Source organism: Diabrotica virgifera, chromosome 3 (assembly GCF_917563875.1).
Source record: "Diabrotica virgifera virgifera chromosome 3, PGI_DIABVI_V3a".
NCBI lineage: Eukaryota > Metazoa > Arthropoda > Insecta > Coleoptera > Chrysomelidae > Diabrotica > Diabrotica virgifera.
Genome location: NC_065445.1, coordinates 49,524,386 through 49,545,063, shown reverse-complemented (window position 1 = coordinate 49,545,063; position 20,678 = coordinate 49,524,386). Strand labels below are relative to the sequence as shown.

The window sequence follows — 20,678 nt, the reverse complement described above, 5'->3', positions numbered from 1 at the left end:
TTTTTAATATCATTTAAAATTATCCTCACAGGCCCCACCTCATCTCTTAGTACCCTTTCAGACCATGACACCGGTGTGTCTTTCTAACTAACAGGTAACACCTTTTGATTATAGAGCTCATATTCACTCTTAGCCAGGTATTTCAATTTCACTCATTTTGGTGACTACGTTCATAACACAGTTTAGCTCTATGCTCCATGCAGAATGCTTTATGGCTAGCCCAGCATACATATTTTGTTTTTTTATCTCTTTCTTTGAATATATAACATCTAGCTGCTTTACTAATCTTAAGGGATGTTGTGTTGGTAGGTCTTTAACTTGAAGGCACACTTGGTCGCAAACCTTACACATGGGTGCTACATGCCCTAGCCTGTATTTAGTAAATTTTCGTGATTAGAAATATTGCTCAAATGAGACCGCAACTACACACACGTCCTTGGTAGACTACAGACTGAATTTGCATGAAGCGGCATTACCATTGAAATGCGATTGAGCATGCTACATTCAGTTAAGTGTCTCGATGGGTATCTCACACCCAAGTAGTCTAAGAGCTGGGAGCGGATTTTGTGCATGATAAATAATATGGAAAAACTATAGGGGATATGTTGAATTAGTTGTGTACATGACTTTCCCCAACGGCCGGAAACCAGTATGGGAGACGAGGGTACTTATAAGGGGTCAAAGTTGCGGTTTTTATTATTTTTTTTGTGACGCTCATGATCGAGATAGTGCACCAAAATTTGGGAATAAGTAGGTCATGACGTAACTAAGAAAAATCTCTAGGGACGGAACGCTGCGTGGCCAACAAAGGGGTGGGGGTAGGGGTGAATATAAAAAATATCAGGGGTTTTTTGCGACGTTCGTGATTGTGATAGTGCACCAGAATTTGGAAATAAGTAGACCATGACATAACTAAGTAAAATCCCCAGAGTCGGAAACCAGGGTGGGGGACGAGGGTAGTTATAAGGGGTCAAAGTCGCGGTTTTTATTATTTTTTTTTTGTGACGCTCATGATCGATATAGTGCACCAAAATTTGGGAATAAGTAGGTGATGACGTAACTAAGTAAAATCTCCAGGGGTGGAACGCTGCGTGGCCGACAAAGGGGTGGGGCAGGTGTGAGTATAAAAAATATAAGGGGTTTTTTGCGACGTTCGTGATTGATATAGTGCACCAAAATTTGGGAATAAGTAGACCATGACATAACTAAGTAAAATCCCCAGAGCCGGAAACCAGAGTGGGGGACGAGGGTAGTTATAAGGGGTCAAAGTCGCGGTTTTACTATTTTTTTTGTGACGTTCATGATCTATTTAGTGCACTAAAATTTGGGAATAAGTAGGTGATGACGTAACTAAGTAAAATCTCCAGGGGTGGAACGCTGCGTGGCCGACAAAGGGGTAAGCCAGGGGTGAATATAAAAAATATAAGGGTTTTTTTGCGACGTTCGTGATTGATACAGTGCACCAAAATTTGGGAATAAGTAGACCATGACATAACTAAGTAAAATCCCTAGAGCCGGAAACCAGAGTCTTAGACGAGGGTAGTTATAAGGGGTCAAAATCGCGGTTTTTATTATTTTTTTATGAGACGCTAATGATCGAGATAGTGCACCAAAATTTGGGAATAAGTGGGCCATGACGTAACCAAGCAAAATCTCCAGGGGTGAACGCTGCCTGGCCGGCAAAGGGGTGGGGCAGGGTTGAATATAAAAAAAATATGGGGTTTTTTGCGACGTTCTTTATTGAGATAGTGCACCAAAATTTGGAAATAAGTAGACCATGACATAACTAAGTAAAATCCCCAGAGTCGGAAACCAGAGTGGGGGACGAGGGTAGTTATAAGGGGTCAAATTCGCGGTTTTTGTTATTTCTTTTGTGACGCTCATGATCGATATAGTGCACCAAAATTTGGGAATAAGTAGACCATGACACAACTAAGTAAAATCCCCAGAGCCGGAAACCAGAGAGTGTGACGAGGGTAGTTATAAGGGGTTAAAGTCGCGGTTTTTATTATTTTTTTTGTGACGCTCATGATCGAGATAGTGCCCCAAAATTTGGGAGTAAGTAAGTCATGACGTAACTAAGTTAAATCTCCAAGGGCGGAACGCTGCTTGGGGTACAAAGTGGTGATAGGCAGGGGTGAGTATAAAAATATAAGGTTTTTTTGCCGTTCGTGATCGAACTAGTGCACCAAAATTTGAGAATAAGTAGATCATGAAATTACTAAGTAAACTCTACAGGAGCGGAACGCTGCGTGGGGAACAAATGTTGTGCTGCGTCACGAAAAATAGTCTAAACTGCGACTTTGACCCCTTAAAACTACTCTCATCCCCAACTCTGGTTTCCGCCCCTGGAGATTTTGCTTAGTTACGTCATGATCTACTTGCTCCCAAAAATCCCTTATATTTTTTATATTCACCCCTACCCCCACCCCTTTGTTGGCCACGCAGCGTTCCGCCCCTACAGATTTTACTTAGTTACGTCATGACCTACTTATTCCCAAATTTTGGTGCACTATCTCGATCATGAGCGTCACAAAAAAATAATAAAAACCGCGACTTTGACCCCTTATAACTACCCTCGTCCCCCACTCTATTTTCCGGCCATTGGGGAAAGTCATGTACACAACTAATTCAACATATCCCCGTGTAGTTTTTCCATATTACTTATTACGCACAAAATCCGCTTCTATCTCTCCGACTAAAGTATGAGCTTCCAGGGTTAAAACAATGATTTGCTGCACGGTGGCGGACACCAGTGTCCCAGTCTGAAAGGGTACTTACGTTCCTAAAATATGACGTCACTAGTTAATACGTAAAATTCTGGTATTTTTGGATATACACATTATTGCAAATGTCCTAACAACACAACCAACAAAATTTGAACAGAAACAAAATAACTTTTATAAATAGGAAGTAAAATCATTACCTATATACAAAATAGCAAAATATTTATAAAGAATTACTATCATTAACATAAACTTCGCAAATAGAGAATGGTTAATACAAAAAATATGCTAAACTGGTTAATTCTAGAATATTTTTTATAATACTGGTACTGAATGAAGTTAGATATGAGCGTTGTTGGCATTTTTTACGTCTAATTAATAAAAATCAAATAGCCCACAATGATTTTCCATCCATTACAAAATTACATAAATATTCTACAATCTACTGCTCAACGCAATACTCTTGTTACTATATGAAAGAAATAAGGTAACATTCATCTTCTTTCTAACTCTGAAACCCACTGTGGATTTTGGCCTATTCAATAGTTTTCCTTACCATGGGTTTTAGTGTTTTATGACGTCATTATGACTTTTCCTCCGTATTTTATTAATTCCACTGCTATTTCATCTTTTCCTGCTGCTTTTCCGTTTCGGAGGTTTTTAATTTCTTTTTGTACTTCTTCTTCTGTGGGAATTTCTACTTTGTCGTTATCTTGTAATATTACTCTTACTTCTTCATCGCAATGTGTTTACTCCGCAGAGAATAGCATTGTTTCATAATATTATTTCCATATTCTGCTGATCTGTTTTATTTAAGATCGTTATAGTAGTTATCATAGTGGTTTAGGCCCCCAAACGATGATGCTGTGATAGGAAATAAAGGAGAATTTTACTATAATCTGAACGTATTAGAAGGAATTAAGAAAAATAATGAACTATTCAGTACAGGAAATGCCCGAATGGAAAGAAGACACAACAGTCAGATTATTGGAATGTATGGAGAGGCTACTTTAAATGAAAACGACAACACCTTCTCATATCTTTACAAAAGCACAATGCCAATTTTTATACATAAATACATAAATTTTAAGAAAAGTTATAACACTATTTCAACATGTGTCGATATATCTTATTTTTAGAAACACTTCTAACACAATGTGAATTATAACATTAAAATTTTATAACAATATTAATATCAATGATTCAAATCCGTAGTGCTACCAGGAAGGGAAATTCTTTCAATTTCAGACTTAATAGTCGCTATTAGATTAACGGCAGGATCGCTAGGATTAATAAATCTTCCTTCTGCCAAAATATGATCGACATTTACTTTTGGGTAAGGGTTGATTATTCCTGCGCTTAAGGGTCTTACCAATGGAGACGGTGCTGTACTTGACCACGCTCCTTTGGGAGCACCACTGGGAGGTTGGTCAACTTTTCTAAGATCTGTTGTCCTTGGTCGAGGCTTTGGTGTGGGAGCTTTTAAATCATCTGTCGACCTAGAACATAATATAATATGGAGATTGTTACTTCAGCTATTATTATTAATAAGAAATGTTTAACTTTTTAATTAAGAACATGATATATGCTAATGATATTTTCGTCGAAATATCATGTTTTGTCTTTTTTGAAGTAGAATGTTTCAGAGTACGTCTCAATCAACCCACCGAACCACACCTCGGCCATTGTCATGACCGTCGAATTGGACTACAAATTGCTACCTAATCCACCTCATTCTCCAGATTTGGTCTTGTGTGACTTATTTTTGTTTCTTGAATAGAAACGCTAATTTAAATGAGTTAAAATTGCGTTGTTACGTTGCGAATTCCCCTTACTTTATTTATCCGGTCCATAAGTGGAAATTTGACTTTCCACCGTCTACTCATGTGCCACTGAATATTGAGGCATGGTGCTTATACGTTTTTACAGTAAATTTCTGCAAATTGCTAAGTTTTTTTGGCTTGGACACTTGTCACTCAGCCATTCTAAGCTTCCTGAAGTAATTACTATCCCCCGCATCACTGGGAGTTATGCACAAAGGTTCTTTTTAAACCGGTATGATAAATAGACTATGTTACAATACCCAGTCTACATATTATATGTGCATAGGTCATCATCAATCAGCCAATCGTGTTCACTGCCAGACATAGGCCTCCCACAGTTCTTTCCAGTGTTCTCTACACTGGGCCGCCTGTAGCCAGTTTCGCGTTACTCCCCTTATCTCATCGGCACATCTAGTCGGTAGTGGACCTCTGCTTCTTTTATAGTTTCTGGACCTTTATTCCATGATTCGTTTTGTCTACCGGACATCTTATGACTCTTATGTTCTAGCTAAGTGCCCTGCCCAGATCCATTCAGGCGTCGTGATTCTTTCGATTACGTCATGACCTTCAGATCTTTGCCTGATTTGTTGGTTTGGTATGTGGTCTCGAGGGCCCACGTTTAGCATTGTACGTTCAATGGCTCATTTTATAAATCTGAGTTTGTTTTTGAATTTTTTTGTCAGTGTTATTCTCTGCTCCACAAGTTTGTACGTTGGTTATAAACCTTTTGTGTGAGACATATTATTATGGAAAATGCATTTTTTAGAATATTATCATCTGCTTATTTTGATCTCGTGTCCCTTATATTTGTATAACTGTCTGTTTGTTGTATGGTATTATTGTTAGTAGTTATATTTTCGTTCATTACGAGATTTGTCATAAGTTTTGATTTCTCAAAGTTCATTTTTAATCCTACTTGTTCAGACAGAGTTTTAAGCGAATACATCATAACAAATGTATCTTATAATTAGTCTGAGAATAGCGACTTTAGAGCTGCTGTGAATAATTTCGGCAAAATATTGTCTCCTTGTCTTACTCCTCGGCCTAAGTTGAATGTATCTGTGTCTTCGTGTAGTCGTATACTTGATGTAGCGTTCTCATAGATTTTTTGATTAGCGGCGTATACCCATAATCTATTGGGTTTGCTCTAGTGCCTCCAGTCCTGTTTCAAACTATACATAATTAACCCATTAACTCCCACTGTACTCATTTAAGTACAGCTGCTATTTTGACATACTAGTGCCATTATACAATAAAATAGTTGCAATTCTTCGTAATTCCAGGCAACTAAATACCTCTAAGACGACAACCTTAACAGATTTCGTTAAATGATTCAGCTGGTTTGTTATTTTTGATTTATTGTTTATGAAGTCAACACGTGCGTTTTTTATTTTCTCGATATTAACTTCGTAAATTTACAATAAATATGTTTCTCTTGTTTACTTCTTTTTGTCATCAAATGGTTTACGTTAGTTTATAATAAGTTTAGTAAAGGGCTTAAGTGATTAATTTTTCTGAATTTTAGTATAGCGTGATTTATTTGTTGTTAAATTTAGGTGTACGCATATGAGTACAATGGACGAATGGGAGTATTTTTGATATTTTACAATTCTGCCACAGATATGGCATCTGTAGATGATTTTGAGATTAATGGTGTTCGAAATTTCTATGAAAAGAAATACGAAGGTTTACCTTCATCGTTAAAAAAAATTCGTGCTTCTAATTCGCGGTCTGAGGTGGATGATGGTATTATACTTCCAGACCCAAATATGCTAATTGGTGAGGAAGACATTGAGGATGATATGATATGATAGACTTTATGAAGGCAGTTTGACACTACCTAAAGACGTACAAGAAATTGAGGTTCATTGCTCTTCGTATGCAGACTTGGAAGATCTAACTTTGGCACTGCGGTTAAACAGATTACGAGAACAAAAGTGTTTAGGCCCGCAATGGACAAAAACTTATACAAATTGGTGGAACATCATGGTGGAATGAGCAGTTTGAAATCGTTAAACATGAATTACGAGACTTAAATGAAGTTTATTTAGGTTATAATGCCCAATCAATGTTTGTGAAATGTAGACCTTCCGGAGATATTCTGCCTACTGCTAAGAAACATGAAGGATAACACTTAAAAAAAAACTTATGAAACAATTAAGGTGTGCTCAGTGTCATCAAAGCACCACATGAAGTTTGGTGAAAAGTGTAATATAACTTAAAATAAAAATGTATACCATTTTTATTCAGTTGCAATGCGAAGGCAAAACAATCTTACTTTTCAATTAGAATACGGAGTGCAATCCAGCTCTCTGAATCGCGATTTTCGATTCTTATTGGAATCTCATCGGAGAGAGCGCAGGCTTGTTCTCCATGTCCTAACTGACCAGCACCGAGAGCTTTTCCCACACATTGCACATTGGCTTGCAAATTGTAGAAGCCTTGGAGGTATCACAAGGAAAGTGTACCAATAAGTTTTTCAATTTAAAAATCTTTTAGTAATATTTTTAATATTTTGAATATTATTAATGTTGCTATTAGGATTGAACTGCCAGATCTTTCAACTGCCAGATGACGCTAGTCACCTACCCTATTTGTTTCAGTTGCAATGTGTGGGAAAAGCTCTCGGTGCTGGTCAGTTAGGATATGGAGAACAAGCCTGCGCTCTCTCCGATGAGATTCCAATAAGAATCGAAAATCGCGATTCAGAGAGCTGGATTGCACTCCGTATTCTAATTGAAAAGTAAGATTGTTTTGTCTTCGCATTGCAACTGAATAAAAATGGTATACATTTTTACATTTATTTTATAGTCGTATTACTCCGTAGAGTAACTAGGTGCATTTTCCTTTGTAACTTTAACAAGCATCAGACGGGGGATGTGAATTGCATAGTGTGGAATTCCTTCCCTTTGTCTTCACTGCAGCATCCATTTGGCTTGCAAATTGTAGAAGCCTTAGAGGTGTCACCAGGAAAGTGTACCAATAAGTTTTTCAATTTAAAAATCTTTTAGTAATATTTTTAATATTTTCAATATTATTAATGTTGCTATTAGGATTGAAAAACTTTATCTTTCTTGTAATATAATAGGTCTGGATCGCGCGTATGAAAAAAAAGTTGATTAATAGCAAGCTGAAAATTTGTTAATAGCTTAAGGGTGTCTAGTCGGATAAACTTTGATATACGGGAACACTGTAACAGGAGCAGTTTTAATTGTGGAATAGGTTAAAAATTTGGAACGGTCAGACCACAGAACAGACAGAACAGACTTAAACTCTCCGAACAGAGATTAAACTCTCATGCAAAAATCAGACTGCTATTTATCACCTGTCATAATTCCTGTCATTTGACATATTCTACATGTTCCACTCTATAAAACGCCCATTTGGTGATAAATAGCAGTCTGATTTTTGCATGAGAGTTTAATCTGTGTTCGGAGAGTTTAAGTCTGTTCTGTCGGACAAAATACATGTGCTGTTTTCGTGGTCTGACCGTTCCAAATTTTTAACCTGTTCCACAATTAAAACTTCCCCTGTTCCAGTGTTCCCATATATCAAAGTTTGTCCGACTAGACATCCTTAAGCTATTAACAAATTTTCAGCTTGCTATTAATCAACTTTTTTTATACGCGGGATCCAGACCTATAACTCTTTGTATTGATAGTGACTGTTTTAATAAACTTTTCATTTAAATTAATTTTTTCTGCTACATTATTTAAGGCGCTGTAGTGCCCAGTGTACTTATTTGGGTAAATATCTATATCTAAGTAATTCTATTTCTTTCAAATATAGTTACATTTGAAGTATTGTTACCAATAATATTTCTAATAAATACCTAATGAAAATATATTAATTCTTCAAATTAGATCTCGTGGGCGCTAACGAGTTAGAGCCTTCTCTTAATCGACAAATGCAAGGGCCAGTGGTATGTTGTATATCTTGTATGTAATATACACTCACCGGCAGAGAAAACGGGCACCCCAAAAAATGGGTCATTTTTAATGTCTTGTATTTCCTAAACCTGATGTCCGATTTAAGTAATTTTTTATAATATGTTATAGCCTTATTCTTTATCAATATCGCTGTAATAATATTGTTGCTAGACAGGTACATTGTCATTGTATACAGGGTGTACGAATCAAACTGTGTTTTTTTCTCAAACTTTGGAACACCCTGTGGAATGTTCTAGCTTTTATAAAATACTAAAATTAAAACCCAACTATAGCCACAGATTTTCTTAACATTCTGTTTTTTTATTCATTCGCTTATGTTGGATAATAAAAAAGTTAGGCACTTTAACAACTACCCCTGTTTTTCGTCAATACAGGGTGTTTTTCAATAAGTACGGCAAGCTTTAAGGGGTAATTCTGCATGATAAAATAATGACAGTTTGCTTTATAAACTTATGCCCGCAAATACTTCGTCTCTGAGATAGGGGGTGTTGAAATTGTTCTTACAAACTGACGATTTATTTATTGCTCTAAAACGGTTGTGGATATGCAAATGAAATTTGGTAAATTTTAAGAGCTAGTTATTGCGCATTTTTTGGCATACAATTGAGAATTTTATAGTCACCATTGGCGTGCATACGGGATATATCTAAAATATTTATACCCGTATGTACGCCAATGGTGAATATAAAATTCTTAATTGTATGCCAAAAAATGCGCAATAACTACCTCTTAAAATCTACCAAATTTCATTTGCATATCACAAACCGTTTTAGAGAAATAAATAAATCGTTAGTTTGTAAGAACAATTTCAACACCCCCTATCTCGGAAACGAAGCATTTGCGGGCATACGTTTATAAAGCAAACTGTCATTATTTTATCATGCAGAATTACCCCTTAAAGTTTGCCGTACTTATTTAAAAACACCCTGTATTAACGAAAAACAGAGGTAGTTGTTAAAGTGCTTAACTTTTTTATTATCCAACATAAGTGAATGAATCGAAAAACAGAATGTTAAGAAAACCTGTGGCTATAGTTTGGTTATAATTTCAGTATTTTATAAAAGCTAGAACATTCCACAGGGTGTTCCAAAGTTTGAGAAGAAAACACAGTTTGATTCGTACACCCTGTATACAATGACAATGTACCTGTCTAGCAACAATATTATTACAGCGATATTGATAAAGAATAAGGCTATAACATATTAAAAGAATTACTTAAATCGGACATCAGGTTTAGGAAATACAAGACATTAAAAATGACCCATTTTTTGGGGTGCCCGTTTTCTCTGCCGGTGAGTGTATTTATGTTATACAAATGGTTATATCATCAAGGTCATACCAAGTAAATAAGACTTCTTACATATGAAGGTAGGAAAGGTACAATGCTCGTATAAGATATTTTTCAGACAAAAAGTACAAATAAAATCAATAAATCAATGAAACGATATATAAATTAAAATATACCTACAAACCTGTTAACAGCAGAATGACTCTTAATTTCGCTGGGGGCAACTCTAGAATGGGGATCATGTCTTTTCTTTTCCACTGGACTGGTTTTTCTGCTACCAAAAAGACTAAAAGTGTCATCTAAAAGATCGTGAAATCTTTTTCTCATTTTGGTAAGGTTTGTAGAAACGTTCAAATCATTTATGCCTTCGTCCACGCTTACACCTGAAAATTACACCAGAAATAAGCATTTTTACTTAATAAATATCCAGATCTAAGCCATAGGGCTCTCACTTCCTCTGGGGAATATATCGCATCGCAGATATCTACGGTATCAGGAGAAATAACCGCTGGGGGAATCTTCGCATGTTATCGGTCTCTAGCTGATCTAGTATGTTGGAGTATATTCCTTTGCATAATATTTTATAGTAATCTATATTTGGGACCTCTCATTATATGTCCGAAGTACTCCAGCATTCTCTTCTTGATAATTTTTATAATCTCATTAGTGTTGCTAATACGTAAAAAACTGATGATTCTATAATCAGTACAGGTCTTTGTTGTTTTCTTCATAGGTAGAGCTATGAACAATGAATTGAACCAACCATTATGTAGGTCTTCCTTAGGTAAATCGCCCTTTACCTGTAGCAATAGCTTCGATTTTTTTAATGAGACACGTGACGCCTTAAAAACTTTCGAGATACTTGTCTCAAAAATGATATAATGCTTTAGTTTCTGATATGTTCTGATAGTTTATGAAGAAAAATTTTAAAATAAAAAAATGTGAACTATTCTTTTTATAATATTAAATACAATCATATCTCACCGTGGCTGATTCTTTCTTTGTGCATATTCCACACAATTGGTCCTATTACGCCTGGATCTTCTACTGCTCCTAAACTAGCATGCCGGGCCAAGCCCAATCTTTTATACATTTCCATATTATCATCTTGTTCCCTAAACTCATCGTCTGGAATGTCTAAATGATGAACACTGACCGGCTCCAGGACTTTATTGAGTGGTTCTGGAATGCTGACCCTACAAGAAGAAACTTTCACATGCGTGCCTTAAAATTGTATTTTTAACACTTAAATCATAATAGTTATTTTTCTACAACCGTGTTAAAAATGCAATTTTAGCACTCCATACGTGCGTTAAAAATGCTACTTTAAGGCACTAGTACTTTAAAAAATTTATGGCATTGCAATTCGTATTGACCGTATAGGCAATTTTGATGTAATGTCAAAAAAATATAAAAATGGAATGTCAGTCAAGTTCAAGTAAAAGTTTTTGTAGATATTGTCCTGTAATTACTTTTTTAGAAAAAATATTGTATGATATGCGTGTTAAAAAAGTACATTTTTAAGGCATTCATGTGAATTGCAGAACTCGCTATCGGTCATTCTGCAAACTTTCACATGCGTGCCTTAAACGTGTACTTGTAACACTTATATCATAATAGTTATTTATAATATAATAGTTATTATGATATAAGTGTTAGAAGTACACGTTTAAGGTACGCATGTGGAAGTTTGCAGAATGAGCGATAGCAAGTTCTGCAATTCACATGAGTGCCTTAAATATGTACTTTTTAACACGCATATCATACAATATTTTTTCTGCAAACGTAATTACAGGACAATATCTACAAAAACTTTTACTTGAACTTGACTGACATTCCATTTTTATATTTTTTTGACATTACATCATAATTGCCTATACGGTCAATACGAATTGCAGTGCTATAAAATTTTTAAAGCACTAGTGCCTTAAAGTAGAATTTTTAACGCTCGTATGGAGTGCTAAAAATTGCATTTTTAACACGGTTGTAGAAAAATAACTATTATGATATAAGTGTTAAAAGTACACGTTTATGGCATGCATGTTAAAGTTTGCACAGTGAGCGAAGAGAATTCTGCAATTGACATGAGTGCCTTAAAAATGTACTTTTTAACACGTACATCATACAACATTTTTTTTACAAACGTCTTAATATCAACAATTATAATTTATTCATTTTCAATTACAGGAAAATATCTACAAAAACTTTTACTTGAAGTTGACTGACATTCCATTTTTATATTTTTCTTGACATTGCATCAAAACTGCCTATACTGTCAATACTTACGTAAATCATAACAACTATAGAATAACATCTTACTTTTATTGTTGTATATTCTAACAAATTTTAATAGTTTTTTTCTACAAACGTGTGAAAAATGCAATAATACAGTTTAAATTAAATTTTAAAAAACCTTTTAAACCACCTTTTTCAAATTGCGCAAGTTGTACTATTAATATTAATGTTAAATGAAATATAAATATTTTGACGTTTCACAATTTGACAATTCACTTTTAACTGCAGTGCCTTAAAATTTTTAAAGCACTAGTGCTTTAAAGTAGCATTTTTAACGCTCCTATGGAGTGCTAAAAATTGCATTTTTATCACGGTTGTAGAAAAATAACTATTAAATGTTCTGTATTAAAAGTTATAATTAATTTCTTCCGTCTTTTTGTTTTAAAGTTTATGTATTTCCAGCCTTTCTCTCAAGAATTTTCTCGATATTTCTCATATTTTATAAATTGTGACTTTTGATAAAGATTTTGTTTAAACACATAATAGTTTTAACTTATTTAAGTTAAATAATAATAACTGGGGTGATAAAAGTACATAATAATTAAATTTTCCGAAAAGCGGTCAGGAATTTAGACATATTTGACAATATTTTTGAAAAAACGTTTGATATTTCCTTATACTTAGCCGTTGCTTGGAAACGAAAAATAACTGTACGGAATAGTATATTTTACAACAAGTGAGAAAAAAGACATATTTCTCACGAGCGCAGAAGTTTGTTGGCACGAGGCGAGGGCCGCAAATCAAGCGAGGGAGAAATATGTCATTTTCTCATGTGTTGTACACTGTACTTTTTCTATGGATGCGGTTTTGTCAAGAGTTCAAACTTCTTAAATAATTTAGGTCTATTCTTATTCCGGTCGGAGTGTAAATAACCATTGTATATCTTACCTTGGAAACGATTTTACTGACGGCATCGACAAATACGACTTAGGGCTAACTACCCCTGGATCCATGTTCCCTCCATATATCGTATCAGGCGATTCCTTCCTGCTACTATCAGAATCGAATAATTCTGACGGAAATCTTCGAACTTCGATGGGAACCGTTCTATTTAGGGCCGCTCTTGGTCTTGGAGGTTTCTTCGGTGGAGTTCTGCGGTGCTTCTTAACCGCCATCAAGGGTGATATGTCCAAACTGCCCGAACTAAAATTAATATTTTTTATTTAAGTTTACTAATAACACAATTAAACAAAAAAGGAGTGAGAGATAATATACCAGGCAATTTTATATTACCAGTTTGCTATTTAATTTTAAAAATGTAAAGACTGAACTAGTTTTGTACACACTTGTTACAAATAAACAGTGAGAAGTGTACTTTTGAAGTGTGTAAAATATATAATTCCTAGCTGAGCGCTTTCGACTTATAAAGCCATCTTCAGAGCTATGGTCAAAAAGTTCAAAATACCACTATGAAAAGAGATGGATCCCATGTACGATATAAAAAGACTTCTATTTCTTATGCAGTTTTTAATGATAGAAAAAAACTTTGTCTGTTGAAAAAAGTTGTTCAATGTTGCTGTTGGTTTGTAGCCGGATAAGTTAAAAACATCAAATACGAGCACAAGGGACTTTCACACAAAAAATTACATTACAGATAACGAATATTTGATCATGGTAAGGTCTAAAAAACCCTACCATCTGAAGTGTACGGTGTCAGCATGCAGAATGCTGACATATGCTGACATATTTCATTTTAGAATTTAGACTTAGTATTAAGACTCAAAATAATAAATTATCGTCAGAACAAGCAGCTCAAATTATGGTCCTAATTGAAGATGAACAACCCCAGACATACGTTACTGAAGTTTTGGAAATCAACTAATTTAGCGTTGCTGGATTTGAAGAAGGTTAATAAAAACTGTAACTTATAAAAGAAAACCTCTAGCTAGTTGTTCTAGGTGTACCAACACCTTTGATGACCTATAAAAACTAGTAGCTTTGGGGCAAGCGTCCATATGCTGTCTAGACTGATGTATCTTTAGACGGCGCACGTCCCCGTTGTCGGCCCGTTCCGGTGTACTATAAACTACGCAATGTCTTTCATATCACACGATTTTTCAACGTATCCTGTAAGACAGCCGTGGCGTACACGTCCCGTCCTAAGATAAATCAGCCTTGAGATGAAATATAACGCGTGAATTAATATGTTCACTTTTTTTTGGAATTTTGTTAGAATATATTTAACTACGCAAATAATCCTATTAAAAGTATTTAAAGTTACATTTTTACAAGATGTCACATAAAAAGGAACGGATACCTAGTATTATTAACAGTTTGGGAAACCTCGAAAAAAGACAATTCGCAGTAAAGTAAAGAAAATTTTGCAATATAGCTATCTTGCAATATATACCGATCAGTCTGATGTAAAGTACCTTCAACATCAAGGGACCAAAACGTTGAGTCAGATAAATCCATATTACAACGATATTACATTACATTCATTACATTGGGAAAGATGTAACAAAATAGGTAAAGTGGAACCCCCATAAGTCGACCTCCGATAACTCGAAAGTCCGGCTAACCCGGACCAATTTTAATCAGACAAAACAAACATTTTTTCACTTTGACTATGTTTTTTACCAAGAAATAAACAGTACTGTATACAACCGCACGTAATTTAGATGTACTGTGCATATATATTTCATGTTTCTGCAATTATAATGTGTATTTGTTTATTATTTATACGTATTTTATTAATTTTTATCATATTTTCCGGCTAACCAGGATTTTCGATTACCCGGATCGACCGCGGTTCCGGTTAATCCGACTTATCGAGGTTCCACTGTATATGTTTTTTAATTAATTCATATTAACAAAAAATACCACGCTGTATTTAAAATTCATATAAAATAGACCATAATTTATATCTATGTTAATAATCTAACACCTGAATGACGAAATAGTTGACGTTGACGTGATAAAATCGCATAAAATTCTAAAATAGAAAATCACTTTCCGGACGTGCTAGGTTTACCAATACCGCACATGACCGATATTGACGTCTGCAGATATGGTGAATGTGTCATTTTCCAGCCAGGAAACAGCAAGATATTTTCTCTAGTGTTTGTAAAGGTTGAATACAATTTGGTTAGATACTGTTTAAGTGGGCTTAAAAACATGGATAAAGACCTTAGCCCTTAGCATAGAACTGAGAGGAAGAGCTCTGAGATATACGTTTTTGATATTAAAACTTAAAAGCTGGACACTGAATCATCATCATTAGTGACGTTACAGCTCTTTATGAGCCAAAGCCTTCTTCAGAACAATCCTCCATTCACCCCTGTCTCTGGCAACTCTTCTCCATGCTCTAATTCCAATACATTTTAAATCACTTTCTAGGTTGTCTTGGTACCTAAGTCTCGGTATTCCTCTTGTTCGTTGTCCTATCGGCCCTCTTCGGTCAAAAACTTTTCTGACTATGGCATCTTCCTCTCGCCCGATTACATGACCTATCCATCTAAGGCGTGCTACCTTAATGAATTTTATAAACGTCAGGTTCTCCAAAACTTCTGTACAACTCAAAGTTGTAACGCCTGCGCCACAAACCTTGTTATTTTATGCCTCCATATATTCGTCTTAGAATTTTTCGCTCAAAACCTTTGAGCAGTTCTTGGTCATTCAGTGTAAGTGACCAACTTTCTGAACCATATGTTAGCACTGGCCTTATTAGTGTTTTGTAGACGGTCAATTTAATTTTCTAGGTATTTTTGAGGCCATCTGTCTTTTTAGGCCATAGTAACATTTATTGGCGAGCACTATTCTTCTTTTAATTTCTTCACTCACATTGTTATCTTTATTTAGCAGCGAGCCTAAGTATATGAAGGTAACGACACCTTCCAATTCTAGGTCGTCAATTATTATTCTTGTAGATGTCGGGTTGCTTGACCTAGTGCAACACATACATTTGGTCTTTTGAACATTTCTATTTAGTCCCATTCTCTGTGTAGATGCTCTTAACGACCGAAATGCTTCAGTCAGAGATTCTGTGGATCTACCTATGATGTATATCTGATTATGATGACAGTGAATCAAGAACACATAAGTAAGCTACAATAATTTCAAATGTGGTGTTGCAGAAGGATGCTTAGAATAGTGTGAACATAGATGGAAACGAACACGGAAGTAATGCGAGAAATGGGCAAAAAATACGAAATAATAAACAAAATAAAAATGAGAAAGTTACAATATCTGGGACAGTATAAGGTTATAAGTTATACAGTTATAAGGAGTATAGGAAGAAGGAGAGTATCATGGTTGAAAAAGTTAAGGGACTGGTTTAGACCCAGTTCAATGGAGCTCATGAGAGAAGCGGTAGATAAATTAAAGATAGTGATGATGATATCCAACCTCTGATTGGGATACGGCACTTAAAAATAATAAAATCAGGACAAGAATACCTGTTAATGGTTCATTGTTAATCAAGGCATAACCTGACACTTAAAGTTCTAAAGAGAACGTATCAATTGGGATGAATGACCAGTCTAATATTCTTTTAACAAATGAAAGTAGAATTTGACTTATTCGATTTGATACACCTATTCCAGTTTATAGTATATCAGCCTCATAAAAATTACATTGCAGAGTTCAAAAGCCGCAATTAGAGTAGATGGAGAACTGACTCCCCTGTTTGACATCAACATGGGAGTGAGACAGGCAGACGCACTATCAACCATGCTCTTCTACCTTGTTTTTGTGTCAGTCATCAGAAAAACCAATATAACCGGCCATATAAATACCAAAACAGTACAAATTTCTGCATATGCAGATGATGTAGCTACCATTAGTAGGAGCAAGTCTCGACTAACGGAAGCGTTCAAGTAAATTGATCCCGAAGAATGAAAAAGACGGCTTAAAATAAACGAAACAAAAACGAAGTACATGACCGTCAAAGGAACACCTGACCATCAAATAGACAACTATTAGGCAACTCCGGCATATTGCCGGATTTATACTCAGCGATTGCCACTGCTGCTGCCGCTGCCGGAAATATTGCCCGAAATACGATATCGACGCGAGTGAGGTGTTCACATCAGTTCCTCGCTAATGTCCTCAGAACTCATTTACCGAACAACTCTCAAGAATGGAATGTGATGACAGCATCGTCTTGCTCCCTTACTCACTTGCCGATTTGCCGGCGGCAAGTGAGAGAGAGAGAGTAGTTGAAAGTGAATACTTACTCGCGCTCGTGCTGCCAGTCCTTTGACTTCCATTTGGAAAACCGAATTTTGAGGGAGCGCCAGTAGCATGAGCAGCAGCAGTGCGAGTGAGCTATTCACACATTCACTGAGTGTAAATACGGTATTACTATTGACGTGTAGATGCCTTCAGATATCTTTACACATAAATCAATCAGAATAATTCCGTAAGTAGCGAAATTAATGCACGTATTTCCAGTGGGTATCGTACATAACGTGTGATTTGATCCAAAATTACCACCATAGGTGGCTCTGAACGACAGAGATAGCTATACAGTGCATATCTATTATTAATTCAGATATACTATCCAGTTTACGTCAACTTTGGCAGATACTTGTTAGTGTACGTACGTTACCTTAAAAAACACTATAGTTGAACATAAAAAGTAGCAGAGGAAGCAAAATTTTAACTTTATACGAATTAAAATGTCTTGAGATTGGGTATCTTTTTAACGTGTTTTCAATCTTGATTCTTTATTTGGAAAAGTGATCATAACAACACTGATATAGCTGCAGTTGGCCGTGACGACACACTCCGGCGGTCTTTCAGATTAAAACAAGACAATGTCTTATTTTTGCATCTTCTTGTTTTTGGACATGTCCCAGCCATGACAGTCCAATACCAAAAATAAAAAAAAATGAATATGAATCGTCCAGGATTTGAACCCGCGATCTCTCGATCTCTGGTCCAATGCCATACCAACCGAGCTATCAAGCCCCGTGTTACTGACGTGTCGGATATAAGATATAATTACACATCACGGTGATTACACATCAAAGTGAAGTATAAAAATAGATATTTTATTATCTTACGCCGGAGGAAGACAAATCCAAAGACACAAAAATTATAATAAATAATACATTTACTAAGAACACTAATATATTCTTTTAATGACTTATTTGCGCTGATACATACATAATTTGAAAGATTAGCAACGAACTACATACTGTCTGTCTACGCATGCGCCAGGCAATTATAAAATTCTACCCTCGATCGTAAAGAAGTATAACTTCAAAAAACTGTAACTCTTCGTCACAAACCACAAAACTGTCAAAGTTTTTGTTGTAATTTATTGCTCATTATGTCATCACCATGACAACGCGAAAGTTAAGGATATTTGATTATATGAAAGTGTGTCAAAAACAGTGCGAAAAGTAAATCCCATTTAAAATACATTGTTACTTCACGCACACTTTAAACAACACAGTTTTCACAAACTAAAAACTTATACACAATATGACATAGAGTAAATAAAATAGTTTATCTACTCTATGTCATATTATGTGTAAGTTTGTAGTTTGTGAAAACTGTCATTATAGATAGCAGTGCGTGAAGTGTTTAAAGTGTGCGTGAAGTAACAATGTATTTTAAATGGAACTTACTTTTTCGCACTGTTTTTAACACACTTTCATATTGACAACTTTGGCGTTGTCATGGTGATGACATAATGAGCAATAAATTACGATAAAAGTTTTGACAGTTTTGTGGTTTGAAAGAAGTTAGAATTTTTAAATGTCAAAGTTCTAAAAATTGTAGAATAGAAATGAATTCCAGTGACGAAGAGTAACAGTTTATTTATTTGTATATCGTAGATAAAATATTGTATGAAACTGTGCGTTAAGTACTTTTTGCGAACTTATGCGATGTATAGCACTCGCTCCGTTGTCGCTCGTGCTCTAAAAATCGCGTGCGTTCGCAAAAAGCATACTTCACGAACTGTTTCATAAATAACTATTATTTTGTTACACTTTACATATGACTAAATTATTAAAATTATACATACTGTTTTAATATAATATTCTGCAATTATTATCACATAGATATTCAAAAACGTAATGCGGTATTTTTGTGTAAAGTTCAATGCCCTACAGGTCAGTGTGAGAAGTTTAATGACAACACCAGAGATACTTACCTATATGTGCCATGAGTTATTGTTCGCTTATAATCGATTTTAACATTAGGGTTAACCATAATTATTTTGATTTTTTACCTTCGAGTAATTTTAGGAAGTGAACTACATAAACAACTGAATTACTTCCTCCTTTGTATTTTGTTTTACAATTTCTATATAACGTCGTAATTTTTTGTCTTATTGTCATTTGTTATAGTTGTGAAGAGAAGCAAAAATATCAGAAATGCTTATGTGAAACGAAATTACATTGCTTTTCTTTATCAGTTTGTTTAAATTAACCATGAATAACATTATTTTATTTTCTAATCTTGCTATGATGTTTTCCACATTTTTTCTTCTTTCCGCATATTTATCTTCAACAAGTAAACTTAAGTATAAAAAGGCATCAAGATTCAGAATATGATAATAAGAGCATAAATGCTCAAAGCCATAGGAATAAAATTGCTTTACTGGTTTTTTAGCAAAATATGGCATTTCAATAACAGCAATGGCCTGGCGACTGGACAAAATCTATAATAATGCCAATACATAAAAAGGCAGCTTCCATATATCGACAATTATTATAGACCTATTTCCCTTTTCTTACATGGCTTGCCTTGTTATCCAGAGAAATTAAAAGTTATAATAGGTGAAGGTGGCTATACCAACCAAATCATATGTAGATGAGACTGGCATTTTCTGGAAGAATTTCCCTAAAATTACTTCGCACATGAAGGGAAAACCTTTCCAGGTTTTCATAAAAAGATCCGTCAAAAGTTTTTCCGCCAAAGATCGACTGACAGATGTTTGGTGCGAATATAGCTGGTAATGGTACGTTAATCCTTTCTTAGTTTATTTCTCATAAAATCCAAGAGCATTAAAAAATAAATCTAAATCTGTGTTGCCTGCGATTTGAAAATCTGGGTAACACCTTCCCTTTTTAAGGACTGGTTTTTTAATCAAGTCATACCTGGGTCGAATGTTAGGGTCAATCTAAACAAGTTCCATTTAAAGTGATGGTAATCATCGACAAAGCAACAGGTCATCCTCCTGCAACTTTAACTAGTTTTGACCCAGTGAAAGTTGACTTTTTGCCGCCTAATACAACCAGATTATTTTAACCAAAGCCTCATGAATTCATTGAAATTTTCCAAACTTATTACACCGGACAATTTGCATATCTCCATAAAGATATGAGTAAAAACGACGAGCTCTCTGTTTTAATAATTTTTGGAAACAATTCAATGTTTTAGAGAGAATTATTGGATAATCTTGGAATAAAATTTCACAAAAAATAGTAAATGATGTCTGGAAAAAACTGAGTTCTTTTTTTTATCATCGACACAGGTGAGATCGACGCCAGAGCCTGATGAAATTAGTAATGCGATTAAAGAAGTTCGATCTTGTCAGCCGAATAAATTCAAAAATGGATGGTGATAACGTTCAGGAACTGTGCATTCCCATAATCAGGAGCCAAGAATTTATGAGCTCATAGAAATGCATGTGCAA

At 35.1% G+C, this 20,678-nt stretch overlaps 1 protein-coding gene across 2 annotated transcripts in view; it reads right to left on the bottom strand.

Annotated features, from left to right (window-relative positions):
• Positions 1-3,420: 3,420 nt before the first annotated feature.
• Positions 3,421-20,678, bottom strand: part of LOC114342431 (uncharacterized) — an 86,726-nt gene continuing 69,468 nt past the window's right edge. The window contains exons 6-9 of one of the 2 annotated variants that reach the window (XM_028293245.2): positions 12,971-13,225; positions 10,772-10,983; positions 9,972-10,170; positions 3,421-4,225 (exon numbers count right to left, since the gene is read on the bottom strand). In XM_028293245.2, the coding sequence (XP_028149046.1) occupies positions 3,922-4,225; positions 9,972-10,170; positions 10,772-10,983; positions 12,971-13,225 (970 nt within the window). In that variant the 3' untranslated portion in view covers positions 3,421-3,921. Of the gene's footprint in view, positions 4,226-9,967; positions 10,171-10,771; positions 10,984-12,970; positions 13,226-20,678 lie in introns of both variants that reach the window. The other variant, XM_028293252.2, reaches the window with a different exon arrangement.